At 45.4% G+C, this 27,242-nt stretch overlaps 1 protein-coding gene across 2 annotated transcripts; it reads left to right on the top strand.

Moving 5' to 3' along the window:
- Positions 1 to 382: 382 nt before the first annotated feature.
- Positions 383 to 27,242, top strand: dync1h1 (dynein, cytoplasmic 1, heavy chain 1). Of its 2 annotated transcripts, none has more exons than XM_076108594.1 (77): positions 383 to 757; positions 1,697 to 1,784; positions 1,978 to 2,151; positions 2,261 to 2,516; positions 2,638 to 2,824; positions 2,913 to 3,184; positions 3,297 to 3,524; positions 3,662 to 4,315; positions 4,472 to 4,894; positions 5,026 to 5,205; positions 5,316 to 5,465; positions 5,598 to 5,744; positions 5,946 to 6,086; positions 6,296 to 6,472; positions 6,576 to 6,686; positions 6,819 to 6,938; positions 7,050 to 7,289; positions 7,464 to 7,619; positions 7,711 to 7,824; positions 7,913 to 8,023; positions 8,116 to 8,325; positions 8,469 to 8,615; positions 8,740 to 8,906; positions 8,990 to 9,163; positions 9,332 to 9,686; positions 9,785 to 9,979; positions 10,069 to 10,351; positions 10,478 to 10,578; positions 10,759 to 10,918; positions 11,080 to 11,320; positions 11,498 to 11,681; positions 11,773 to 11,985; positions 12,178 to 12,416; positions 12,549 to 12,705; positions 12,794 to 13,018; positions 13,140 to 13,370; positions 13,502 to 13,642; positions 13,806 to 14,039; positions 14,172 to 14,378; positions 14,510 to 14,631; positions 14,753 to 14,918; positions 15,082 to 15,245; positions 15,362 to 15,491; positions 15,616 to 15,749; positions 15,836 to 15,950; positions 16,038 to 16,199; positions 16,328 to 16,542; positions 16,636 to 16,840; positions 16,927 to 17,100; positions 17,271 to 17,390; positions 17,582 to 17,702; positions 18,617 to 18,812; positions 19,181 to 19,298; positions 19,391 to 19,606; positions 19,700 to 19,912; positions 20,007 to 20,134; positions 20,274 to 20,427; positions 20,540 to 20,686; positions 20,878 to 21,028; positions 21,152 to 21,405; positions 21,564 to 21,698; positions 21,788 to 21,882; positions 22,002 to 22,176; positions 22,299 to 22,374; positions 22,507 to 22,667; positions 22,755 to 22,866; positions 22,967 to 23,151; positions 23,284 to 23,397; positions 23,533 to 23,703; positions 23,814 to 24,031; positions 24,135 to 24,238; positions 25,164 to 25,372; positions 25,587 to 25,740; positions 25,915 to 26,057; positions 26,190 to 26,358; positions 26,497 to 26,621; positions 26,780 to 27,242. In XM_076108594.1, exons 1-77 carry the CDS (start codon positions 508 to 510, stop codon positions 26,906 to 26,908), a joined length of 13,923 nt encoding a protein of 4,640 aa, XP_075964709.1. In that variant the 5' UTR covers positions 383 to 507; the 3' UTR covers positions 26,909 to 27,242. The 2 variants fall into 2 exon arrangements, with proteins under 2 accessions (XP_075964709.1, XP_075964707.1); XM_076108592.1 differs by lacking the exon at positions 18,617 to 18,812 and adding an exon at positions 18,243 to 18,438.

The following is a 27,242-nucleotide window of genomic DNA, read 5'->3' as shown; positions in this document are numbered from 1 at the left end:
TGCATCCTTTTGTGAAAGCAGGAATCTGCAAAAAGTGCACTGATGTTAATGCTAGTCAAATTGTGACAAAAGTTGTGATTATCTTATTTAAAATATAACTGTTTATTATCACTGAATTAGTAATACCAATAGTAAAGGCTTATAACTTTGTTAATTTCAACTGTGGAGGATTTATAGGATTTATAGCTGCATCATTTGAGGTAACTCCCTTTCTCCCTCTATCTGTCAGACCGTATTTAACAAAATGAGAAAAGAATAGATTTGTTCAACTGCATTGTGGGTATTGTAGTATTCGGTGTGTGTATTCCAGTGAAATACCAAACCCTTGAACCACAAGTACCACAATCCATTGCGCGAATAAACCTGACGGCCACGGGTGTGGCGTTTTGACAGCAGCAGTCAGCGTCTGAACCAACTCGGTCAGCACCACTGCTAGCTACATAACGTGAGCCTCGTTTCTTTGTTCACTTTCACACTGCTAACGGTCGTCTTCGACCACTTCAAACAATGTCCGACGGTGGGGGGACGGAGGAAAACTCCGGCACCATGGAGGTGTCGGCCGTTCAGACGGTCGCCGATACCTCGGTGCTGCAGAAGCATATGAGAAAATTGGTACCGCTGCTCCTGGAAGATGGCGGCGAGGCCCCGGCCGCTCTGGAGTCCGCCCTGGAGGAGAAGAGCGCCGTGGAGCAGATGAGGAAGTTTCTGGCCGATCCCCAAGTTCACACCATCTTGGTCGAGAGAAGTACACTCAAAGGTAACGTTAACGATGTCAGTTAATGTTTAGCTAGCGTGCTATCTTCGCCACACTGGGTGGGGAAGAGACAACCGAGCCAATGACAACACACTTGCATGAAAGTGCTCAATGTTAGCTAACGTTATGATTTTAAGGTGTGATACTGGTTAAGTTGAACTGCAGTTAATGCATATTTTCGTTTTGTGTAGTGTAGAATGAATGTACGTTAGCGTTTTGTGTTAATGTTGAAATACAGGTTATGTATAAACCACATTAAAATGAAGACTGTGACACAGTGCTATTAATAACACAAGCCCCGCTTAAGAAGACCAAGCACCATAACTATCTAAAATTCAAAGATGATGACTCTTTTGTAAGAACTGCAAGTCATGTGCGCCCCTTCTCGGGGTTTTAATCATGTGAACCAGCTTGTGTCAATGAACACAGGATCTTCAGTTTTCCTCCAGGCGAGTTAATCCTGAGCTACAGAGCCGCTTTGCACTCCCTCATGTTTTATGAGTGTTAAACCTTGATCTCTTGATACTGCACATGCTCAGCCTCTGCGTCTGTAGATTTTGGGTTCCCAGTCTATCCAAGAATACTGATGCTGCAATGCAGAGGGTGCAGTTTCCTTTTCCTACAGTCAATGACCTCACTAGTAAAGAAGGGTGGGAACAAAGATGGATGCATGTCAGATTGCACTGTCATCCTAATTTTACGTGGCTTATTATACTCTGATAAACTTGACTACTGTCTGGCATCCAAATCATTTATTTTTAACATTAGAAGCAAAGTTATTTTGTTGGCCTTACTGCTTGGTGCATGATATATTAATGACGTATCTTATCAACTTGATTACAGTGTGGGTGATTTTTTTCAGTGAGGAATATTTCATGATTTCATGAGTTTTCTGTTTACTTGTTCAGATTGAGACTCAGATTTAATTTGTTCTTCACACAGAGGATGTTGGAGATGAAGGAGAAGAGGAGAAGGAATGCATCACCTATAACATCAGCACTGACATACACTATGGGTTGAAGTCCAACAGGTAAGTGATGCATCTAATGCACTGAATTAGTATGAATTACTATGCGATGACAATAAAACGTATATATTGTGCAGCCCTACACTGTACAGAGGTCTGCTTTTTCAGCCATGTGATTTTAATTGATTTGCTGCATAGCACTCAGCTTCCACTTGAGTTCTGTTAACCGATAACTTGGCCTTCCCCTCCCCTGCAGCTTGGCGTTCATCAAGAGGACAATCGTCATTGATGCAGACAAGCCCATTTCCACCCAAGTTCGAGTTCTAACCTTGAGTGAGGATTCTCCCTATGAGACACTCCACTCCTTCATCAGCAATGCTGTTGCTCCTTTCTTCAAGTCCTACATCCGTGAGTCTGGCAAGGCCGACAGGTAATCTTCAAAATGGGTCTTTATATTTGAATAAGAAAAAAACTGGATCAGGAACTCCGCATTGGAGGAATAATGTAACGCACTATCCTCTCTGTCCTACCTTCTCTAGAGATGGGGATAAGATGGCTCCCTCAGTGGAGAAAAAGATTGCCGAGCTGGAGATGGGCCTTCTCCACTTGCAGCAAAACATTGAGATTCCTGAGATCAGCCTGCTCATCCACCCAATCATCTCAAACATCGCCAAGCAGTTCTATGAGCGCGGGGAGAAGCCTAAGGTCACTGACTTTGGCGACAAAGTGGAGGACCCGACCTTCCTAAACCAGCTGCAATCTGGAGTCAACCGCTGGATCAGGGAGATCCAAAAGGTAAGAGGCTTTCCTATATTTCTATCTCAAATTTCATGTCGTGACAGGTATATCAAAAAATACTTTCTCTTAAACTCGCCACTGGGTTTATTTTTTTTCCTCCACCCGCCCTTTTTATCAGGTGACAAAGCTCGACCGTGACCCAGCTTCAGGCACAGCCTTGCAAGAGATCAGTTTCTGGCTGAATCTGGAGAGAGCGCTCAACAGGATCCAGGAGAAGAGAGAGAGCCCCGAGGTTCTGCTTACTCTGGACATCCTCAAACACGGCAAACGTTTCCATGCTACTGTCAGCTTTGATACTGACACTGGTGAGTGACATCCAGTCCAATTTTTCATTACTGGCAGTAATTTGCTATGGTGTGATTAATTGTTTTATCCTTTCTCTGCTTCTTCCAGGTCTGAAACAGGCTGTGGAAACGGTCAATGACTACAATCCTCTGATGAAGGACTTCCCTCTCAATGACCTGCTCTCTGCTTCAGAGCTTGATAAGATCCGCCAGGCCCTGATGGCCATTTTCACTCACTTGAAAAAGATCAGGAACACCAAGTACCCTATCCAGAGAGCACTGCGTCTAGTGGAGGCCATCTCTAGGGACTTGAGCTCCCAGCTCCTCAAGGTGTTGGGCACCAGAAAGCTCATGCATGTCGCCTATGAGGAATTTGAAAAGGTTGGTGTGGTTGGGTATCTAGCACCCCCCCCCCCCCCCAGAAGTACAGTCTTACTTAAGCTACTCAAAACATTCTACGTCTTTCTAAATATCCCTTTAACTTCTGCTACAGGTGATGGTGGCATGCTTCGAGGTGTTCCAGACTTGGGAGGATGAGTATGAGAAACTGCAGGTTCTTCTGAGAGACATTGTGAAGAGAAAGAGAGAGGAGAACCTAAAGATGGTGTGGCGTCTGAGCCCAGCTCACAGGAAGCTCCAGTCACGTCTGGATCACATGAGACGTTTCAGAAGGCAGCACGAGCAGTTGAGGGCCGTCATCGTCCGTGTGCTGAGGCCTCAGGTAAAACACTGTCAGCATCTGTAATGGCCACGCTTGAACTGACCAGCATGTCTTGCCCTCATTTACTTTCATGTCCAGAATAATATTTGGTTTTGTCCACAGTTGATTGAGATTTATTTTTACATTTTTATCCCCAGGTTTCTGCCTTGCCACAACATGCCCCCGGAGAGACAGTTGAGCCTCAAGATATGAAGGTAGCCGGAGTTCTCTTTGATGCCGCTGATGCCAACGCTATCGAGGAGGTCAACCTGGCTTATGAGAACGTCAAAGAGGTCGATGGTCTGGATGTGTCTAAGGAAGGCATGGAAGCCTGGGAAGCAGCCATGAAGCGTTATGACGAACGCATCGACCGCGTTGAGACCCGAATCACTGCCCGCCTGCGTGATCAGCTGGGAACCGCCAAGAACGCCAACGAGATGTTCCGCATCTTCTCCCGCTTCAACGCTCTCTTTGTGCGTCCCCACATCCGCGGTGCCATCCGGGAGTACCAGACGCAGCTCATCCAGCGCGTGAAAGATGACATCGAGTCACTGCACGACAAGTTCAAAGTGCAGTACCCTCAGAGCCAGGCCTGTAAGATGAGCCATGTCCGAGACCTGCCGCCTGTGTCCGGCTCCATCATCTGGGCCAAGCAGATCGACCGTCAGCTGACAGCGTATATGAAGAGAGTCGAGGATGTTCTGGGAAAAGGCTGGGAGAACCATGTGGAAGGGCTGAAGCTGAAGCAGGATGGAGATAGCTTCAGGGCTAAGCTCAACACTCAAGAGATATTTGATGACTGGGCTCGCAAGGTATGAAGCTGATCATAGACATTAATATAGTGTTGCGTTTTTCTCAAATAGTTAAATAAATGTTCTAGTTTTTGCCTCTTACGGTGCAGTTTTCATTGTTTGTCAACAGTTCTCCTGTTTTTAAATATGTGTCACTCCTTTTCTTTTGTAAATCAGGTGCAGCAGCGTAACCTTGGTGTGTCTGGCCGCATCTTCACGATTGAGAGTACCCGTGCCCGTGGACGCACAGGAAACATGCTCAAGCTTAAAGTCAACTTCCTCCCTGAGATCATCACCTTGTCCAAAGAGGTCCGCAACCTCAAGTGGTTGAGCTTCCGTGTTCCTTTGGCCATCGTCAACAAAGCCCACCAAGCTAATCAGCTGTACCCATTTGCCATCTCTTTGATCGAGAGCGTGCGCACCTATGAGCGCACTTGTGAGAAGGTGGAGGAGAGGTTCTCCATCTCCCTGCTGGTGGCTGGGCTTAAGAAAGAGGTTCAGGCTCTTGTTACTGAAGGCATCACTCTGGTCTGGGAGTCCTACAAGCTGGATCCCTATGTTCAGAGGCTGGCTGAGACCGTCTTCAACTTCCAGGAGAAGGTCAGTATCACTATAAAATGGTTATATACAAGTACAGACTCTCCTCAGTAACGTTTTTAGAATGAAACCTTTAATTGTATAATTGCCCCAAATATATATTCTAATGTTGTTTTTTCTGCTGTATTTTTCAGGTGGACGACCTCTTACTGATTGAGGAGAAAATTGATCTTGAGGTTCGCTCTTTAGAGACTTGCATGTTCGAGAACAAGACCTTCTCTGACATTCTCAACCGAGTCCAGAAGGCTGTGGACGACCTTAATCTCCACTCCTATTCCAACCTGCCCATCTGGGTCAACAAGCTCGACATTGAGGTTGGCGCCACAAAGCAATACAAGGATTATTTGATTCAGAATGGAAATACTTTGAACATTTCAGCCTTTGTTTCTTTTTACATGTGGTTGGTCTTTTTCTTTCTTCATAGATTGAACGTATCCTGGGAGTTCGTCTGCAGGCGGGCCTTAAGGCCTGGACCCAGGTGCTCCGTGGCCAGGTAGAGGACAAAGCTGATGTAGATATGGACACAGAAGCTCCACAACTGAGCCACAAACCTGGAGGGGAGCCCAAGATCAAGGTAGCCATTGTGACTGTAGTGACTCTGTGTTGCGTTATGCCATGTTTTGTTTTAATGACGATGTATTTCTTTTAAAATCTTGAGAAACCATGGATTCCTGGACACGGCTCACTATGATATTTCTTTTCCCAGAATGTTGTCCACGAGCTGAGGATTACTAACCAGGTGATCTACCTGAACCCTCCGATTGAAGACTGTCGCTACAAGCTCTACCAGGAGATGTTTGCCTGGAAGATGGTCATCCTTTCTCTTCCCAGGATTCAGAGCCAGAGATACCAGGTAGAGATTTTTGAATGGTTATGGTACTAGGGCTGAGACTACCACTGCAGAAAGCCATGTTAAGAATGCTTGCCTGATTGTCTGTGGTATGTAAACGTAAAAGGGACAAGCTACTTTTAAACAAAGTTATATTTTATTTTAGTTAAAATATGATATATGGAAGGACATATGAATCTTATTGCACTTGTACTTCCCCACCAGGTGGGAGTCCACTACGAGCTGTCAGAGGAGGAGAAGTTCTACAGAAATGCCCTGACCAGGATGCCAGATGGCCCTGCAGCCTTAGAGGAGGCCTACAATGCAGTTGAAGACATTGTAAATGAGGTGGAGCAGTATGTCAAGGTAAGAGAACTTTACAGTGTGTTATCATACTTACGGTTTACTTCCGAAAGTTGGTTACTTTGTTGGAGGAGCTGCTTTAAAGAAATGAAATGCCAAGTAACTGTTTCCTTCCTTGTATACCAGGACTGTCTTTAATATTATAAATGTGCGTAATATACACTGTCATGTACATTAGTTTGTGCTTATCCTTCTCTTTTCTTTGCCACCAGGTGTGGCTACAGTACCAGTGCTTGTGGGACATGCAAGCTGAGAACATCTACAATCGTCTGGGTGAAGACCTCACCAAGTGGCAGGCCTTGCTGGTCCAGATCCGCAAAGCACGTGGAACCTTTGACAACGCAGAGACACGCAAAGATTTTGGACCTGCGGTCATCGACTATGGCAAAGTAATAATGATTGACAATTATAGATGCTTCATTTTGAAAATATTTCTGAAGCAACAATCTCTTAGCAAAAATGAAATGTTCTTTGTTTTGTGCCTGCCAACAGGTTCAGTCCAAGGTGAACTTGAAGTACGACTCCTGGCACAAAGAGGTGCTCAGCAAGTTTGGCCAGATGCTTGGCCAGAACATGCAGGACTTCCATTCCCAGATCTCCAAGGTAATATATAGTAATAATTTAATATAATATGTCTTTTGACCAGGTTAGTAACATAGATTTCCTAGAGACACTGATCGGATGATTATTCTCTGAATTTCTCATAACCTTTTATTTTTCTGTTTCTTTAAAAAGTCCCGTCAAGAACTGGAGCAACACTCTGTGGACACAGCTAGCACCTCAGATGCGGTCAACTTCATAACTTATGTCCAGACCTTGAAGCGCAAGATTAAACAGTTTGAGAAAAATGTGGACGTAAGTACTCTCAAACATTCAGTGTCCTTTCATTTACTCTTCTGTATCACCGCATGCTGCAGGAAATATAGTTCAGGGTTCTAATCGGATTCTCCCTACTTTTACTTGTAGTTGTTCCGTAATGGGCAGCGTTTGCTGGAGAAGCAGAGATTCCAGTTCCCTCCATCTTGGCTCTACATCGACAACATTGAAGGGGAATGGGGTGCCTTCAGTGACATTATGAAGCGCAAGGATACTGCCATCCAACAGCAGGTGGCCAACCTGCAGCTGAAGATCGTCCAGGAGGACAAAGCTGTGGAAAACCGCACTACTGACTTGCTCAGTGAGTGGGAGAAGACCAAACCAGTTGCTGTAAGAGATATTAGATGATCCTATGTGCAGTCAACCCTATTCTGTACTTTCCATACAAAGCACAGCTGTGGAAGCATTTCCTGTTGTGACTGAAATAATTCATCAAATCTTTTTAAACCGCATGACACTGCTTTTTTTTTTTTTTTATGTCTAACTGATTATGTGTTTCACCAGGGTAACCTGCGTCCAGAGGAGGCTCTTCAGTCTCTGACGATCTACGAGGGCAACTTTGGCCGTCTGAAGGTTGAGAGGGAGAAGTGTGCCCGAGCCAAAGAAGCCTTGGAGCTCACTGATACGGGCCTGCTCAGCGGCAGTGAAGAGAGGGTGCAGGTAATGCCAGCAAACATTTCCATAAAAGCATTTTAAAACACCAATCAAAGACAAAGTAACAGGCAGCCTAATCTTTTCTTTTGACTTGTAGGTGGCACTAGAGGAGCTGCATGACCTGAAGGAGGTTTGGTCTGAGCTGTCAAAGGTCTGGGAGCAGATCGACCAGATGAAAGAGCAGCCCTGGGTGTCTGTCCAGCCTCGTAAGGTAACAAATCCACAATAATGGTTGAGATCATGGAATCGCTAGAATGAAATTCTTAGAATATAACTGTTCTGTTGCTGGTGTTTTGTAGCTTCGTCAGAGTCTGGATGGTCTTCTGAACCAGCTGAAGAACTTCCAAGCAAGACTGAGACAGTACGCTTCCTACGAGTTTGTCCAGAGGCTGCTTAAAGGATACCTGAAGGTCTGGCAGATATACTAAGCACACAATTTTAACTTGCAAGAAAATGTGAAAAATGGCTTATTAAATTCTCTACTTATTCCTTTTGTCACCAGGTTAACATGTTGGTGATTGAGCTGAAATCAGAGGCTCTGAAGGACCGCCACTGGAAGCAGCTGATGAAGCGTTTGCATGTAAACTGGGTCCCGTCAGAGCTGACCCTGGGACACATCTGGGATGTGGACCTGCAGAGGAATGAGATGGTGGTGAAGGACGTTCTCCTGGTAGCCCAAGGAGAGATGGCTTTGGAAGAGTTCCTCAAACAGGTGAAGAGAGATGGCCCTGAAGAACTATAGATATATGTATACGTGATGCTGTTAGGGGGCAACTGGCAGTATTTTTTCTATGATTGTAAAAGACTCTGGTTTGTAGTCCTACTCATAATACTTTTGTGGTTTTTGGTCCTCAGATCCGTGAGGTGTGGAACTCGTATGAGCTCGACCTGGTGAACTACCAGAACAAGTGTCGTCTGATAAGAGGCTGGGACGACCTCTTCAACAAAGTCAAAGAACATATCAACAGCGTGTCCGCCATGAAGTTGTCTCCATACTACAAGGTAAACAGAACTACTTTACTGTTACATTTAGAGTAGACAATACCTTAAGATTTTACAAATATGTATGTTTTTTTCTTTTTAACTGCATCAACACCATGCTCTTCTCCTTTTTTTTCCCTCCCAGGTGTTTGAAGAAGATGCGCTGAGCTGGGAGGACAAGCTGAATCGCATCATGGCTCTGTTTGACGTCTGGATTGACGTCCAGCGTCGCTGGGTCTATCTGGAAGGCATCTTCACCGGCAGTGCTGACATCAAACATCTGCTCCCGGTTGAAACTCAAAGATTCCAGAGGTAAACAAAGTACCCTTATTTTTACATTTTACATTATTTATTTCAACTAGAATTGACTAATATGTCTTGTTTTTTTTCCACAGTATTAGCACAGAGTTCTTGGCATTGATGAAGAAGGTGTCAAAGTCTCCTTTAGTGATGGATGTGCTGAACATACAGGGAGTGCAGAGGTCCCTGGAGCGACTGGCTGACCTTCTGGGAAAAATCCAGAAGGCCCTCGGAGAATACCTGGAGAGGGAGAGATCTTCATTCCCCAGGTGAGACAATGATAGGTGATGAAGGGACTGTGCATTGTTGTCAATGTGCATTTTAAACACAAAACTCGTACAGCTCGAACAAGACGTTCACGGTAATGTTAAATATTTGGAATCACTGTAATTTATTCATACAGTCATTTATTAACTATCCTTAATTGATCTTTCCAGGTTCTACTTTGTGGGAGACGAGGACCTGCTTGAAATCATCGGCAACAGCAAGAATGTGGCCAAACTGCAGAAGCACTTCAAGAAGATGTTTGCTGGTGTTTCGAGCATCCTGCTCAACGAAGACAGCACCGTGGTGCTGGGAATCTCCTCCCGCGAGGGTGAGGAGATTGTCTACAAGACACCAGTCTCCATTACAGATCACCCCAAGATCAATGAGTGGCTGACGCTGGTGGAGAAGGAGATGAGGGTGACGCTGGCCAAGCTGTTAGCAGAGTCCGTCACAGAGGTCACATCATTCAACAAAGGCGAAGCCGTTGACCTGAGCCAGTATATCAACTGGATTGATAGTTACCAGGTTGGTATTGAGAGCATTTATTCTACACACAATCAGTTATTCAACATGATGGAAATCAGTTAATGTAATTTCACTTGATCTGTTTCCTCTCTTCACAGGCCCAGCTGGTGGTCCTGTCCACGCAGATTTACTGGTCTGAGAACGTTGAGTCTGCCTTGACCAGTATCTCAGGTGGTGGGGACATTGACGTCATGCAGGTAGTGCTGTCAAATGTGCAGGCCACCCTCAACGTGTTGGCTGACACCGTACTGATGGAGCAGCCTCCACTCCGCAGGAGGAAACTTGAGCACCTGGTTAGAGGCCATTTTCTTGAATATCATTTTTAAAAGAATGTTGTCAAATGAAAAGTGTGTCTGAAATCCCTCTTCTGCTCTTATCTCAGATCACCGAACTGGTGCACCAACGTGATGTGACCAGGACTCTGATCAAGAACAAGATCGACAACCCCAAGTCCTTTGAGTGGCTAAGCCAGATGCGCTTCTATTTTGACCCCAAGCAGACAGATGTCCTGCAACAGCTGTCCATTCAGATGGCCAATGCCAAGTTCAATTATGGCTTTGAGTACTTGGGTGTCCAAGACAAGCTCGTCCAGACCCCGCTCACAGATCGCTGCTATCTCACCATGACCCAGGCTCTGGAGGCCCGCCTTGGAGGGTCACCATTTGGTAAAGAAGATTTTTATTTTTTATTTTTTTGTACCCATAAGAAATGAAGATGTATGTATGTATGTATGTATATATATATTCATGAAATTAAAAAACAATTGACTTGACTGTTTGTTCTCCATCTAGGTCCTGCTGGCACAGGAAAAACTGAGTCAGTGAAAGCTCTTGGTCACCAGCTGGGCCGCTTTGTCCTGGTCTTCAACTGTGATGAGACATTTGACTTCCAGGTACATAACTGCACACTGATTCTTAGGCTTTTTTTTTTTTATAGACAAAACAACAACAACAACAAACATTGAGAGATCAGTGAACCATTTGCACATCGTGTGACTATAAGGATTTAGCTGTTCATGATACTGTTCATTTAACTTAACAAATCTCTTGTTGACTTTCTTCTTCTTTTTTAGGCCATGGGTCGAATCTTTGTGGGTCTGTGCCAGGTGGGAGCATGGGGCTGCTTCGACGAGTTCAATCGTCTGGAGGAGAGAATGCTTTCTGCCGTCTCCCAGCAGGTCCAGTACATCCAGGTGGCCTTGAGGGAGCACAGCAACATCAACAGAGACAGGAGTATGTATACCATTTGTGGAAACAAAGACAATTCCATGAAATAGCTTTATTCATACTCGAATTAAATAATTCATATTGGGACAGCAAACCAGTTTGTCACCATTTGTTAAATTTAACATGAGAACTGCATTGTAAATACGTACGCATCTGTCTACCCTCAGGCGTGCCAGTCACCACAGAGCTCCTGAACAAGCAGGTGAAGGTGAGTCCAGACATGGCCATCTTCATCACCATGAACCCCGGCTACGCTGGCCGATCCAACCTGCCCGACAATCTGAAGAAGCTGTTCCGCAGTTTGGCCATGACCAAGCCCGACCGCCAGCTCATCGCACAGGTCATGCTCTACTCTCAAGGTTTCCGCACAGCTGAGATCCTCGCCAAAAAGATTGTTCCGTTCTTCAAGTATGTACCGTTTCCGAAAAATTAACATAGAGTGGGAGAATTATTAAAAGGTCTTCCCTCTCTAAATTCATCTCATGATCTCTACTTGCATCTGATTTGCTTTTATGTTTTTATTGTGAAGCACTTTGTAACTTTGTTTTGAAAGGCGCTATATAAATAAAGTTATTGTTATTTCAGGCTGTGTGATGAGCAGCTGTCATCCCAGAGTCACTACGATTTTGGCCTCCGAGCTCTCAAGAGCGTGCTTATCAGTGCTGGAAATGTCAAGCGTGAGCGCATCCAGAAGATCAAAAGGGAGAAGCTAGAGCGTGGAGAGGTGGTTGACGAGAACGACATCGCTGAGAACCTTCCCGAACAGGAGGTATAGATATTACACATCGTAGAACTTGAAGTGACGTTAGAATTTAAGAGGCTCAAACGGTTATTTCACTCGGTCTGTCTTGTTCCTGTAGATCCTGATCCAGAGTGTGTGCGAGACCATGGTTCCCAAGCTGGTGGCGGAAGACATCCCTCTTCTGTTCAGCCTGCTGTCGGATGTCTTCCCTGGAGTCCAGTACATGCGTGGAGAGATGACTGCTCTGAGGGAGGAGCTGAAGAAAGTCTGTGCGGAGATGTACCTCACCTATGGAGATGGTGACGATGTGGGCAGCATGTGGGTGGAGAAGGTATGTAGCTCAATTTAATCAACATATATCTTATTGAATGTGCCCATAAATAATAAGTTATACAGCCCTGCCATCTCCTGAGACACAACAGGGCTAGAGCCAGATCCCTGCATTACAGCACAGTATTCAAGGTGTTTGCAAAGTGAGTAGTTACTCTAATTTTCTGAAACTTTATCATTCATCCACTTCCAGGTACTCCAGCTGTTCCAGATCACACAGATCAACCACGGTTTGATGATGGTGGGACCCTCCGGTAGTGGTAAGTCCATGGCATGGAGGGTGCTGCTCAAAGCCCTGGAGAGGCTGGAGGGAATTGAGGGCGTAGCCCACATCATTGACCCCAAGGCCATCAGCAAGGACCACCTGTATGGAACCCTGGACCCCAACACCCGTGAATGGACCGATGGCTTGTTCACACACATCCTCAGAAAGTGAGTTCTGTTACACATTTCATTGTTAAGGGTATAAATCAACTCGGCTAATCTTTATCTTGCTAAATAAGACTCTTTTTTTTTTTCTTTTTTTTTTTTAAATAACTAAAATATTTTTCCCTTCATTTTCAGAATCATTGACAATGTTCGAGGTGAACTGCAAAAGCGTCAGTGGATTATCTTCGATGGTGATGTTGACCCCGAGTGGGTTGAAAATCTCAACTCAGTCCTGGATGACAACAAGCTGCTCACCCTGCCCAACGGAGAGCGTCTCAGCTTGCCTCCAAATGTAAGAGCACAGACCTTCAAACTTTTTCTGTTTTTATTTTAGTCTAAAGCGTCCTGTATTGACCTGGAACTATTCCCCCTCTCTCCAGGTGCGTGTGATGTTTGAAGTACAGAACCTGAAGTATGCCACCCTGGCCACTGTGTCTCGCTGTGGTATGGTCTGGTTCAGTGAGGATGTCCTCAGCACCGACATGATCTTCAACCACTTCCTGGCTCGCATTCGCAGCATCCCATTGGACGAGGGAGAGGATGAAGCTCACCGCCAGAGGAAGGGCACAGAAGACGAGGAAGAGACTGCTTCACCAATGTTGCAGGTAAAAAGTGTTTTCAAAAAACTAGGCCTCTTAAGAAAGGAAAATGGCAGCAGTTCATTCAAGAAGAACATTTGGTGACATTTCTTCTTTACTGATGTCCTGTTGCATGTTCCTACACTAGATTCAGCGTGATGCTGCAGCTGTCCTGCAGCCTTACTTCACCTCCACAGGCATGGTGATCAAGGCCTTAGAGCATGCCTCCAAGTTGGAGCACATCATGGACTTCACCCGCCTGCGCTGCATGGGTTCCCTGTTCTCAATGCTGCACCAGGCCTGCCGTAATGTGGCGCTCTACAACAACAATCATCCTGACTTCCCCATGCCCATTGAACAGTTAGAGAGATACATGCAGGTAATTGTGCTTCCTGCTCTCCATATAACTGAAGAAAGCACACACGTCTTGTTGTTATATCACCTTAATCACTGAAAAAACACGTACATTTTCTTAAAGCTGATGCATTTTGTCTCATTATCTCTATACAGAAGTATCTGATCTACGCTGTGCTGTGGTCCTTTTCTGGTGACGGACGACTGAAGATGAGGGCTGAGCTTGGAGAATATATCCGTCGCATCACCACTGTACCACTCCCCTCTGCTCCCAATGTCCCCATCATTGACTATGAGGTACAGCCTCTTACTGTTCCTACAGATATTGATCGTTCTCTTGAGTAAATTTAAAAGAAAATGTTTGATTCTTCGTACCTGCAAGTCACTGAGAGCAAACCAAAACTACAGCAGTCTTGTAATTTCAGAAGGACCATTGCATCGTATTCTTTGTATTGTGCAGGTGTGCATCTCGGGTGAATGGCAGTCCTGGCAGGGCAAGGTGCCCCAGATTGAGGTCGAGACCCACAAAGTGGCATCCCCTGATGTTGTGGTTCCCACTCTGGACACTGTTCGCCATGAGGCTCTACTTTACACATGGCTGGCAGAGCACAAACCACTGGTGCTGTGTGGACCTCCCGGCTCTGGAAAGACTATGACTCTGTTCAGCGCCCTCAGAGCCTTGCCTGACATGGAGGTGAGAGACTGGATAAAAACGAATTACAGATCTTTAAAATCAGTTTAACCTGAGCTTGTAACTGATTAAACTGATGATAAAACTGATGTAATATTTTGTAATTTCCAAAATGTTCCTCCAAATCTCTACCAGGTTGTGGGTCTGAACTTCTCCAGTGCCACCACCCCAGAGCTGCTGCTGAAGACCTTCGATCATTACTGTGAGTACCGTCGTACCCCCAACGGTGTGGTCCTCTCCCCTGTCCAGCTGGGCAAGTGGCTGGTGTTGTTCTGTGACGAAATCAATCTTCCCGACATGGACAAGTACGGCACACAGAGAGTCATCTCTTTCATCAGACAGGTATGATTTTTATTTTCCCTTGTTGCATTTTGCAGCAACATCCAGGTGTGCAAACTGAAATCATTGCAGCATAAAACTTGGTATCCCTTCTTGTATGTTAACGGCTCCACTGTGGTGTTTCTTCTTTGCAGATGGTGGAACATGGAGGTTTCTACCGCACCTCAGACCAGACTTGGGTCAAATTGGAGAGGATCCAGTTTGTTGGAGCTTGTAATCCTCCCACTGACCCTGGCAGAAAGCCTCTCACACACAGGTGCAGTAACCAGAATGATTAGAACAATAATATAATTGATACCATGATTAAAAAATTATTGTTATAAAAAGTAACATTGCATATGACAAGCCCTAACAGTGGTCATGTGTGCTGTCTCTAGGTTCCTGCGTCACGTTCCTGTGGTGTACGTGGACTATCCAGGCCCCGCCTCTCTAACCCAGATTTATGGAACCTTCAACCGTGCCATGCTGCGCCTCATCCCCTCTCTGCGTACCTATGCTGAGCCTCTGACTGCTGCTATGGTTGAATTCTACACCATGTCTCAGGTAAAGGAAATCACTAAATGCATATAGGAAATACTTATAGTGTCATAGGAAACTAGTGTACAAACAACAGATAAAACGCATCTTTTATTGATCACTTTTCAGTCCTTTCATCACACTATTATATGTTTGCATATCTTTATTCTATCCTTTTTTTTCCTATCAGGAGCGGTTTACCCAGGACACCCAACCTCACTACATCTACTCTCCCAGAGAGATGACCCGCTGGGTGAGGGGTATCTTCGAGGCCCTGCGGCCACTTGAGACTCTGCCTGTGGAGGGGCTCATCCGCATCTGGGCCCATGAAGCTCTCCGTCTCTTCCAGGACAGGTGAGTGAACGTTTCTGAGAGGCTGAAGAATGTCTCGATATGGTCTGATTTAATCTGATAAAATTGAAATGGTATTTAAAGAATGATAATGTGGCACATCTTGAACCTTTATCCAGGCTGGTCGATGATGAAGAGAGAAGGTGGACAGATGAAAACATCGATGTGGTTGCTCTCAAACACTTCCCCAACATTGATAAGGAGAAGGCTCTCAACAGGCCAATCCTCTACAGCAACTGGCTCTCCAAGGTAAACTAGAAACAGGTTGACAAATGCTGTGATAGTGGTAACGATGCTGACATTTTGAGAACTGACCTCAAGTCTTACGCGGTTAGATTTCCATTTTAACTGAGTTCATCGTTTGTGGATGCAGGACTACATCCCGGTGGAGCAGGAGGAGCTGAGGGACTATGTGAAGGCCCGTCTGAAGGTCTTCTATGAAGAGGAGCTGGACGTCCCTCTGGTGCTCTTCAATGAGGTGCTGGACCACGTCCTCAGAATTGACCGGTGAGTAACAGCCTCTGAAGTGATTGACTTCTCATCTGGTGTTAATATATTGGGAGTTAATTTTAAAATTGTATTTCCTCCTCAAGAATCTTCCGTCAGCCTCAGGGCCATCTCCTGTTGATCGGCGTGAGTGGAGCAGGAAAGACGACTCTGTCTCGCTTCGTAGCCTGGATGAACGGACTTAGTGTCTACCAGATCAAGGTTGGTACAACACAGGCAATTGTAGTGATATGGCTCCAAATATCTTCATGTCTGTATTTAATTATATTTTTGTTTGCGTGTTTTCAGGTACACAGGAAATACACTGGCGAGGACTTTGATGAGGACCTGCGTACAGTGCTGCGTCGCTCAGGTTGCAAGAACGAGAAGATTGCCTTCATCATGGATGAGTCCAACGTGTTGGATTCTGGTTTCCTTGAGAGAATGAACACACTGCTGGCCAACGGAGAGGTACCATTCCCACTTGCTGCCATCATGATCGATGACAATACTGTCTTTAGATTTCTATAAAATATCAATTGGTTGTTCACACCTCATTTTGTAGTTCCTGATATGTTAATGTTGCCTGATCTTTTTAGGTTCCTGGGCTGTTCGAGGGAGATGAGTACGCCACCTTGATGACTCAGTGTAAGGAGGGAGCCCAGAAAGAAGGCCTGATGCTCGACACGCACGAGGAGCTGTATAAATGGTTCACTAGCCAGGTTATCAGGAACCTCCATGTTGTTTTCACCATGAATCCTTCATCAGAGGGCCTGAAGGACCGAGCTGCCACATCTCCTGCCCTCTTCAACAGGTACAGAGACGCGTGCTGAACACTAGCCATGAATTAATCAATGCCACCATTACGATGTTAAAATTACAACATGAAAACGTTTCTTTGAATTAGGTGTGTGCTGAACTGGTTTGGAGACTGGTCCACAGAGGCCCTTTATCAGGTGGGTAAGGAGTTCACCAGCAAGATGGATCTGGAGAAACCAAACTACAAGGTGCCAGACTACATGCCCGTCGTCTATGACAAACTGCCCCAGCCACCATCTCACCGCGAGGCTATTGTCAATGGCTGTGTGTTTGTACACACGACCCTTCACCAGGTAGGAATGTTTCCAAGTTTGCAGTTGTGGTGAATGAGGCGGTTGCGTGGTTGTACTTCATATGTTGTTTTTTTGTGTACACGCAGGCTAACAACCGTCTGGCTAAGCGAGGTGGTCACACGATGGCCATCACTCCTCGCCACTACCTGGACTTCATCAACCAGTATGCCAACCTGTTCAACGAGAAACGCAGCGAGTTGGAGGAGCAGCAGATGCACCTCAACGTTGGTCTCCGCAAGATCAAGGAGACTGTAGATCAGGTAAAGTAACTTAGAATTTTAATACATTTAATGTGCCAATTTTATGCCAGCTATTTCTCAAAACCTGAAAAGAGTTGGGTCTCTTAAACAAAAAACAGGATGGTGTGATATTTGTCTGTGCTGCTTGCTCTTGTCTGACTCCCCGCTTGAACGTGTGCCTCCTCATCAAGGTGGAGGAGCTTCGTCGTGACCTGAGAATCAAGAGCCAAGAGTTGGAGGCAAAGAACGCTGCTGCCAATGACAAGCTGAAGAAGATGGTCAAAGACCAGCAGGAGGCGGAAAAGAAAAAGGTACACAGGAAGGACTTTAACTCTTAGCTCGCTTAAAGAAGAAAAAGAAATCGCAATAAAATAATTTCTTCATCTTTTTGAGACGAGCTTAACCCCTTGGTAATGTTTTAACTTGTTGTACAGGGATCCGAGTGGCCGTGCTCATTTATATTGAATCAAACTAAACTATTCTGTTACTATTGTGATTCCAGGTGATGAGCCAGGAGATCCAGGAATCTGTGTACAAGCAGCAGGAGAAGATCAAGGACAAACAACTGAGTGTCAAAGAGGACTTGGACCAAGTGGAGCCTGCTGTTATTGAGGCTCAGAATGGTACAGTGCTATATTCACTCACAGCTGTCTTTATGGTGCATCTGATTTGTTGTCACCGTCTCGTGCTGCAAGGATGGATTGTCATTCTGTTTACGTAACAGTAGAACAATATATATGCTCTACAATACGTGCTATACTACTTTTTTACTTATTTTTATAGGCCAAAAAAGTCAACGGAAGTTAGCTTTGCACTGGTTCCCTCGACCTGCCGGTGGGATTTTTCAATTGGATTTTTGATTATTGCAGAAAATAAGCTCTGTGGCAAACAGACGCTTAAGATATTTACACATTTTGTTCAGCAAGACAACTTTTCTGAATGTTTTTGTCATCTAACCAAAAACTCATTCAAAAAAACACCATCGACTTTGAGACGAGGGAACCGGAAGTGCAAACTTATTTCCATGACTTTGGACTCATTCCTGCAGCACTGAAATACAATGTTATCAAATACTCACTTACTTGATCTCTACCTGCTTCCTCCCTTCAATCACTGCCCCTTCCTTGTCATAATCCGCATCCTTGTTCACCTGATGTTGATAGCTGTTAAGTCCATTAAGAAGCAGCACCTGGTGGAGGTGCGTTCCATGGCCAATCCCCCCGCGGCTGTGAAGCTGGCCCTCGAGTCCATCTGCCTGCTCCTGGGAGAGAGCACCACTGACTGGAAGCAGATCCGTTCCATAATCATGAGGGAGAACTTCATCCCCACTATTGTTAACTTCGAAGCTGATGAGATCAGGTGAAATAATAAAGAATGTATTCTGCAACTGTTCACTAAAGCTCTCTCCCTCTCTGTCTCTGCCTCCCTCTTACTTTTCAACCCTCGAGTCTGTTTCTTTTTGCCCTCTGTGCTCCCCTTTTCCCTCTCCTCTTTTCTACTTACTTCTTTCAAAACGTTCCTCTTTCCACCTAACTAGCGGTGAGTTCTATTAAGCGGCATCACCTAGTAGAAGTGCGGGCTATGACCAATCCTCCAGCTGCAGTCAAGCTGGCCCTGGAGTCTATCTGCCTTATGCTGGGCGAGGAGACCAGTGACTGGAAAAAAATAAGACAAGTTATTATCAAGGACAATTTCATCAGCAGCATAGTCAACTTTTCCTCTGAGGAAATGAGGTACCGGTGTCTGAACGTCTGTCTAGTCTTTAATGGAAGCACACTTTTTTTTTTTTTTTCAATCAGCATATTAATCAAGTGGCACCTGTGATCAGAATTTGATTTTAGGTTTCTTATCGGTTGATTTTTGCTGAATCAGAAAGTGACTATCCTTGTTTTAATGGATGAGGTCATGATTTTGCACTTCTCGCAGTGAAGATGATAGAAATTGCATCCCTTCTCCACCCCAAACAAAACATAAATGATTTCTGTCCAATATTTCATTTCCTGTGATTCATGATCATCGTTCCACACTTTCACATTGAAGTATTCGACTGTGTGAAGCGCTGCTTTATTCTAACTTCTTGGACTGTTTACACTTTATCCAGTGACTCCATCCGGGAGAAGATGAAGAAGAACTACATGTCCAACCCAAGCTACAACTATGACCAAGTCAACAGGGCATCTCTGGCCTGTGGACCGATGGTGAAATGGGCGATTGCTCAGGTAATGAAGCCTAAACAATATGAAAATGAAGATGATTGTTTTTAAAAAGAGGATTCCTTTTTAAAGTGTACCATGTTCTGCCTCTCCCCTAGCTTAATTATGCCGACATGCTGAAGCGCGTGGAGCCTCTGCGTAATGAACTGCAGAAGCTTGAGGATGACGCCACCGACAACAAGACAAAGGCAGAAGAGGTGGAGCAGATGATCAGAGACCTGGAGGCTAGCATCGCTCGCTACAAGGAGGAGTACGCCGTCCTTATCTCCGAGGCCCAGGCCATCAAGGCTGACCTGGCTGCCGTCGAGGCCAAGGTAACTGATCACCAAAGCCCCCTCTCTCTTTTATCCAGTTTAAACTGGAAGTATCTTGCAGCATTTTTCTGAACTCGTGCTCTCTCCTCCCAGGTGAATCGCAGCCACGCCCTGCTGAAGAGTCTGTCAGCTGAGAGGGACCGCTGGGAGAAGACCAGTGAGACCTTCAAGAACCAGATGTCCACCATCGCTGGAGACTGTCTGCTCTCTGCAGCTTTCATTTCCTATGCCGGCTACTTTGAACAACAGATGAGGCAGAACTTGTTCACTACTTGGTCTCACCACCTGCAGCAGGCCAACATTCAGGTAGTTAAAGCTTGGATACACAAGGCCATCGCACCTACATATCCTAGCCTTTTAGTACCTAAAATGTTAATGGCGTAATTCCCCCCCCCCCCAGTTCCGTACTGATATTGCCAGAACTGAGTACCTGTCAAACGCTGACGAGAGGCTCCGCTGGCAAGCCAACTCTCTCCCAGCTGATGACCTCTGCACTGAGAACGCCATCATGCTCAAGAGGTTCAACAGGTCAGTGTCTTTCTCTTCTTCTGGCGATGTTTTTAAGTTTTATTACTGTGGAGAATACCAAGCATTCCTGAACATCAAGTAGCCTTGAGTTGATTTCACTTCCCGTGTTGATCGATTCTCTACCGTTCCCCCTTTCTAGGTACCCGCTAATCATCGATCCATCAGGCCAAGCAACAGAGTTCATAATGAATGAGTACAAAGAACGCAAAATCACCAGAACCAGTTTCCTGGATGATGCCTTCAGGAAGAACCTGGAGAGTGCCTTGCGTTTCGGAAACCCGCTGTTGGTCCAGGTATGAACGGCTACTTCACAGTGCCAACATTTAGTTGTCACTGTTCAAGGCCTATGTATTCATCAAGGATTTGTTTATTTATAGTAATTTATTATTATTTTTGCCCTTTAAGGATGTAGAAAGTTACGACCCTATCCTAAACCCGGTGCTGAACAGAGAGGTGCGCAGGACTGGAGGACGTGTCCTCATCACGCTGGGAGACCAGGACATCGATCTGTCGCCTTCCTTTGTCATCTTCCTTTCCACACGAGACCCAACGGTGTGTAGATCACTTAGGTTTTAACTATGGATAATGTAAGATTATTACATGGTATTTAACCAATGTTAATGCATAGAAATCCATAAACTACGTCTATCATAAAGAAAAACTGCTTTTGTGAAATGGAGCATTTGCCTTGTTAATATGATTCTACCAGGAAGTTAATCTTTGTTGTATGGTGTTTCTTGCAGGTCGAGTTCCCACCAGACTTGTGTTCTCGTGTTACCTTTGTCAACTTCACGGTGACACGCAGCAGCCTTCAGAGCCAGTGTCTCAACGAGGTCCTAAAGGCTGAGAGGCCTGACGTGGACGAGAAACGCTCCGACCTCCTCAAACTGCAGGGTGAGACAGAAAACGTGCTAACACGATGACGGGGCACAGCTGGGGAGGATGATGAGCACTGCATGATGAAGAGTTCAGTGAAATTATAACGGCAATCAACAACTGTCCTTCTGTCTCTTGTAGGTGAGTTCCAACTGCGTCTGCGTCAGCTGGAAAAATCCCTGCTGCAGGCCCTCAATGAGGTTAAAGGCCGCATCCTTGACGACGACACCATCATCACCACGCTGGAGAACTTGAAGAAGGAGGCAGCGGAGGTGACCAGGAAGGTGGAGGAAACTGATATCGTCATGGCAGAAGTGGAGACGGTGTCACAGCAATACCTGTCTCTGTCCTCTGCCTGCAGCAGCATCTACTTCACCATGGAGTCTCTCAACCAGGTCTGGACACATCTTAATTGCTCTTTCCACTCCTTTTTGTTTAGTCTTCTTAATCTAAATCCAAACACGCATGCACACTAAGCTATGCTTCCTAATACTTGTGTACTAGCCAAACAACCATTTAATATACCAATCTTTTTTTTTGTATCTTGCTCCAGATGCACTTCCTGTACCAGTACTCCCTTCACTTTTTCCTGGATACCTACCACACGGTGCTGTATGAGAATCCCAACCTCAAGGGCATCACTGATCATACACAGAGACTCGATGTCATCACTAAGGACCTCTTCCAGGTTGGAAAACAAGAGACTCCTTTTCTTTCGTAATATGATTTGTTATAGACATAATTTGCTCATTTGTTGTTGTTTTTTTTTTTATTCAGGTGGTGTTCAACAGAGCAGCCAGAGGTATGCTGCACCACGACCACATCACTTTTGCCATGCTGCTGGCTAAGATCAGCATTAAAAGCATCACCAGGTGAGATGCCTCTTTACACTAATGTACGACCAGTGGTCGTATCGCACAAAACAAGGTTTCTCATTAATATCAGACGACGTATATCTTCATGATTTTTTTTGTTCTCCATCTCTTTCCAGTGAGCCCTCATATGATGCAGAGTTCCAGCACTTCCTTCGTGGTAAGGAGATTGTTCTGACGGGCATGTCGCTGCCCAAAGTGAAGGGTCTCACCACCGAACAGAGTGAGGACATGGTTCGCCTCAGCCGCCTGCCGGAATTCAGCGACTTGGTGGACAAGGTTCAGGCTGATGAGGTGAGTAATTAAACAGAAGCTGCACGTGAACAAATGTGTATTTATGAGCATACCTCCTAAATAACTTTCTCTTCAATACATACTGCCTCAGTGATCGTCATTGCTTTCTTTTGTTCCTTCAGCAATTCTTCATGTGGCTTGAGAGCAACACTCCAGATCTGGCTGTTCCTTATCTGTGGTCAGAGGAGAAGCAGTCCAGTGAGTATACAGCTGTCATTTTTTTTTTTTTTTTTTTTTTTTTTACATTGACGTCAAGCAGATATTTAATTATTGATTTTAAATGTATATATTCTGCTCTGCTCTTCCCTCTACACCACTGTGCCTGTTCAGCTCCCATTGGCCAGGCAGTGCACCAGCTGTTGCTGATTCAGGCCTTCCGCCCCGACCGTCTGCTGGCTATGTCGCACATTTTTATCTCAAAGGTGCTGGGAGAGACCTTCATGAACATCATCGAGCAGCCGCTTGACCTGGCTAATATCGTGGATAGCGAGGTAGTAACCAATACTTCTTCAATCATTTTCTCTCCTGAGGCGTTGTTGTTGAATCTGTGGCTGACTCTCCGTCTCTTGTGTCTGCAGGTGAAGCCCAGCACTCCTGTGCTGATGTGCTCTGTACCAGGTTATGATGCCAGCGGCCTGGTCAGAGATCTGGCTGCTGAGGAGAACAAACAAATCACCTCCATCTCTATTGGTAAGGAAGGAATAAGCATTGACACGCAAATAGGATCCTGAAGTCAAAAGTTCAGTTGGGATATTGTTGGTAATTGTTTGTGTTCTTACACTGTCCACAGGTTCGGCTGAGGGCTTCAATAAGGCAGACAGAGACATCAACACTGCTGTCAAGTCTGGCAGGTGGGTGATGTTGGAGAATGTCCACTTGGCCCCCGGGTGGCTGATGCAGCTGGAAAAGAAGCTCCACTCCATGCAGCCTCATGCCAGCTTCAGGCTTTTCCTGACAATGGAGATCAACCCCAAGGTAAACCGCATCACTCATAAAAAACATTTCATAATCTTTATAATGAAGCTGTGAGTAAATGATCACTTCTAACCCCAGAGTTCCCGTTTTGTCTTTAACTCCTAAAATCTCATTACTGTGATTTCCCGGCAGGTTCCAGTCAATCTGCTTCGTGCCGGTCGTATCTTTGTGTTTGAGCCTCCTCCTGGTGTCAAGGCCAACATGCTCAGGACCTTCAGCAGCATCCCTGTGGCTCGCATGTGCAAGGTCACTTAATCCAGACCTACCAATGCATAAACTCACACTTTTCCACCAAAAGCTTAATCATGCCCGTCCATGCTGTTTGCACACATCCTCCATACTGCCGTCTTAATTACTCCCCCTCCCCCCATGTTTCTCCAGGCTCCCAATGAGCGTGCTCGTCTCTACTTCCTGCTGGCTTGGTTCCATGCCGTCATCCAGGAACGTCTGCGCTATGCACCACTGGGCTGGTCCAAGAAATATGAGTTTGGAGAGTCTGACCTCCGCTCTGCATGCGACACCATCGACACCTGGCTGGACGACACTGCTAAGGTTGGAGATCCTTTCAGAAATCATATACAGTCCTTTAAATGTGTCTGCGTAAGAATCATTTGATGCCAATATAAACTTATATCAACAAACTATAAAATTCACACACACAGGGTCGTCAAAACATTGCACCAGACAAGATCCCCTGGGCGGCTCTGAAAACCCTGATGGCTCAATCCATCTATGGCGGCCGCATTGACAATGAGTTTGACCAGCGTCTGCTCAACACCTTCATGGATCGCATCTTCACCAAGAGGAGCTTCGACAGCGATTTCAAGCTGGCTCTCAAGGTCGACGGGCACAAGGACATCAAAATGCCCGACGGCATCCGGTCAGTAGTGGCTTTTCTTCAAATTCCTTTGGTTTATTGATATCAAAAGGATGTTTTTCTTGATGAACTTAACCTGTTGAAATATTATTTTGATATGTCACAGGCGTGAGGAGTTCATGCACTGGGTAGAGATGCTTCCCGACACTCAGACTCCATCTTGGCTCGGTTTGCCTAGCAATGCGGAGAAGGTGTTGCTCACCACTCAGGGTACGCCACAGCCGGTCGTCTTCGTCATCTGTTCTGTCACAGTAACTGGACCACAACATATCCTGATTCTTCTTCCACGATCCATGTTTTCACAGGGCAGATTATTAACCATCTCTCTATTCTAGTGTCTTTACTTTTATTTTGACAGGGTGATCTTATATTTTTCCGTCTGCTTTGGGCAGAATACTGTGTGTGTGGTGGCAGAGAATGTTCTATATATCTTCTCATGGGTTCACGTCCCCAGGTAGTATATGGTAGTCATACAGTTCAGCTGTGGAGTTGTAGCCCAGCTGTGGTCATAGCCATCGTACTTTAAAAGGTGCTCTGCCCAAAGGAAGGGTGTGTGTGTCCTCACCCTCCAGCAGCTGTATTTCACAGCCATCATGTCGCTTTGCTGAAGTATTAGCCTCACCCCACCCTCAGATTAAGATTCAAAGCAACCACACTCCTCCCCATCCCCTCAATCACACCCTGCCTCCCCGCTTCGTCCCATTGATTTCCTCTCCAAGCTTCCACGATCCCACCTGCCACAGAATCCCCCCCTTAGACCACCTGTCCCACTTCCTCATCTTTCCTCAACCTCATTCCTACCCCTTAGATTCTCTTGATTGTTTTCATTTCTTTTACAGATCCAGTCAGTCAAGAATGTGGTTAATTTCATCTTTTGGGAACGATGTTGAATGTTACATTTGATGGGAATATTGCCTGAAGCCTTTTGTGTTTTTTGTCCTACCCAGTATAGTCCTTGTTTGTCCGTCACAACTCTTTCTATGATAAAACAAACCTTTCATTAACACACCCTCAAGGTAAGCGGTTGGTGTCTTTGTTCCACTATTAATTTCTTCTCCCCCTACCTTCCCACCACGGCCTTGTCTTCAACCTCCCTCCCCGCTCACTCCCTCCCTCCCTGCGCCCGGCTGCGCAGGCATTGACATGATGGGTAAGATGCTGAAAATGCAGACGTTGGAGGATGAGGATGACCTTGCCTACGAGACAGAGATAAAGGAGCGCACTTCGTCCACATCTGATGCCCAGCCGGCCTGGATGAGGATCCTCCACACCACCGCCTGCAACTGGCTGCAGCTCATGCCTCAAACTGTCAATCCACTCAAACGCACAGTGGAGAACATCAAGGTAATGGCAGAAAATTGAGGAAAGGTGGAGGCATACAACCGCCAGGTGGTAATTCTAGTTTGTTTTATGACTTAATGTAGACTCATGAGGTGAAATGAAATAAGACACAGGTTTGAATTTCAGCAGATAAATATATATATATATATATACTTTCTTTTTGTTGCGCCCTTCTGTATTTGATTTCATATCTTTTGTTAAAACACACAAACACCAGGACCCACTGTTCCGGTTCTTCGAGCGTGAGGTGAAGATGGGCGGCAAGATGCTGCAGGAGGTTCGTCAGGATCTGGCCGATGTGGCGCAAGTGTGCGAGGGCAAGAAGAAGCAGACTAACGACCTGCGCACACTCATCAGCGACCTTGTTAAAGGTAAAACCATCATCTTTAACTGTTCATGTAGTTTTAACTTGTTTTGAAGTCCGATAAATTAATATAGGAAAATCACTGCACACTTAAACACTCCTCTTCGTCGGTCTTGACCAACAAGATGTCTTTGAACAGATTATATTATGACGGAATAAACCTCTTTTTCTTGCTTCCCAGGCATCCTCCCTCGCGGCTGGTGTCGGTACACAGTTCCAGCCGCCATGACTGTGATCCAGTGGGTGGCGGACTTCAGTGAGCGAATCAAACAGCTGCAGCAGATCTCCCAGGGTTCTGCCAGTGGGGGTGCAAAGGAACTGAAGGTACGTTTTGGTTAACTGTTAGTGTACAGCATCAAACAGCTTGTACCGAAATAGTATGTTAGTTTCCTTGAACGTTGACAGAGCCACTCGCAGTACTGGAAATGTTTGCTTTTCTATCTCTTCCTTCTCCAGAGCATCCACGTGTGCCTCGGCAGCCTGTTTGCGCCAGAGGCTTACATTACCGCTACACAGCAGTATGTGGCCCAGGCAAACAGCTGGTCTCTGGAAGAGCTGTGTCTGGAGGTCAATGTCACCACTGCCCAGGGTGACGCGCTGGATGCCTGCAGCTTTGGCATCAAAGGTCAGACAAGCAGGGTTCACACTGATTCTGTAGCGACCTAGTCAAATACTCACAACTGTGACAAATGTGAATCCAGTTTATTGGTACCAATAGAACTTTGTGATCTAATATATTTTCTTGCTCACGTTTTTCTCTCAGGTCTGACGCTGCAGGGAGCTATTTGTGCCAACAACAAGCTGTCTCTGTCCACCTCCATCTCCACTGAGCTGCCTCTCACTCAGCTCCGCTGGATCAAGCAAAGCAGCGCTGAGAAGAAACACATGGTATGAACAAGATATGAACACACACACACAAAACTATTCATCTCTCTAATGAGTAATCTATACAGTCAGAAAATTACAAAAAATATATAGAATGCTGCTGGTAACTTTTCTAATGATTTTGGCGATTAATCACATTTATTTTGTTCTTGTCCTTGCAGGTGACTCTCCCCGTGTACCTGAACTTCACCAGGTCTGACCTCATCTTCACGGTTGACTTTGACATCGCCACCAAGGAAGATCCACACAGCTTCTATGAGCGCGGCGTCGCTGTCCTCTGCACCGAGTAGACGAAACATTGGTCATTCCTGAAGACCCGAGTCTTGATTATTAAACTACACATAATCACTTAAATTCATTACTTATTAATAACAAGTTAAGAAGTAGTTTGTAGCCTGTTGCATTCCAATATAAAACGTAGTTGTCAACATTCATGGAGCAGTGATTAAATAGTAATTCTTAGTGTTTCTGGAAAGTGTTTAAGAAGATCGAGAGAACGTTGTCAGGTGGTAAATGAAAGGGACGAAATGTGGAAAAGGAAAAGTTGAAAGTAAAATGTTTTTATGAAGGAAACTATGTTTTTAGATTGAATAAAGCCTGTTGGAATGAAATTAACTGCAATAA

This window comes from Anarhichas minor, unplaced genomic scaffold (assembly GCF_050575085.1).
Source record: "Anarhichas minor isolate MPS153535 unplaced genomic scaffold, ASM5057508v1 ptg000040l, whole genome shotgun sequence".
Taxonomy (NCBI): domain Eukaryota; kingdom Metazoa; phylum Chordata; class Actinopteri; order Perciformes; family Anarhichadidae; genus Anarhichas; species Anarhichas minor.
This window is presented reverse-complemented; position numbering and strand designations above follow the sequence as displayed.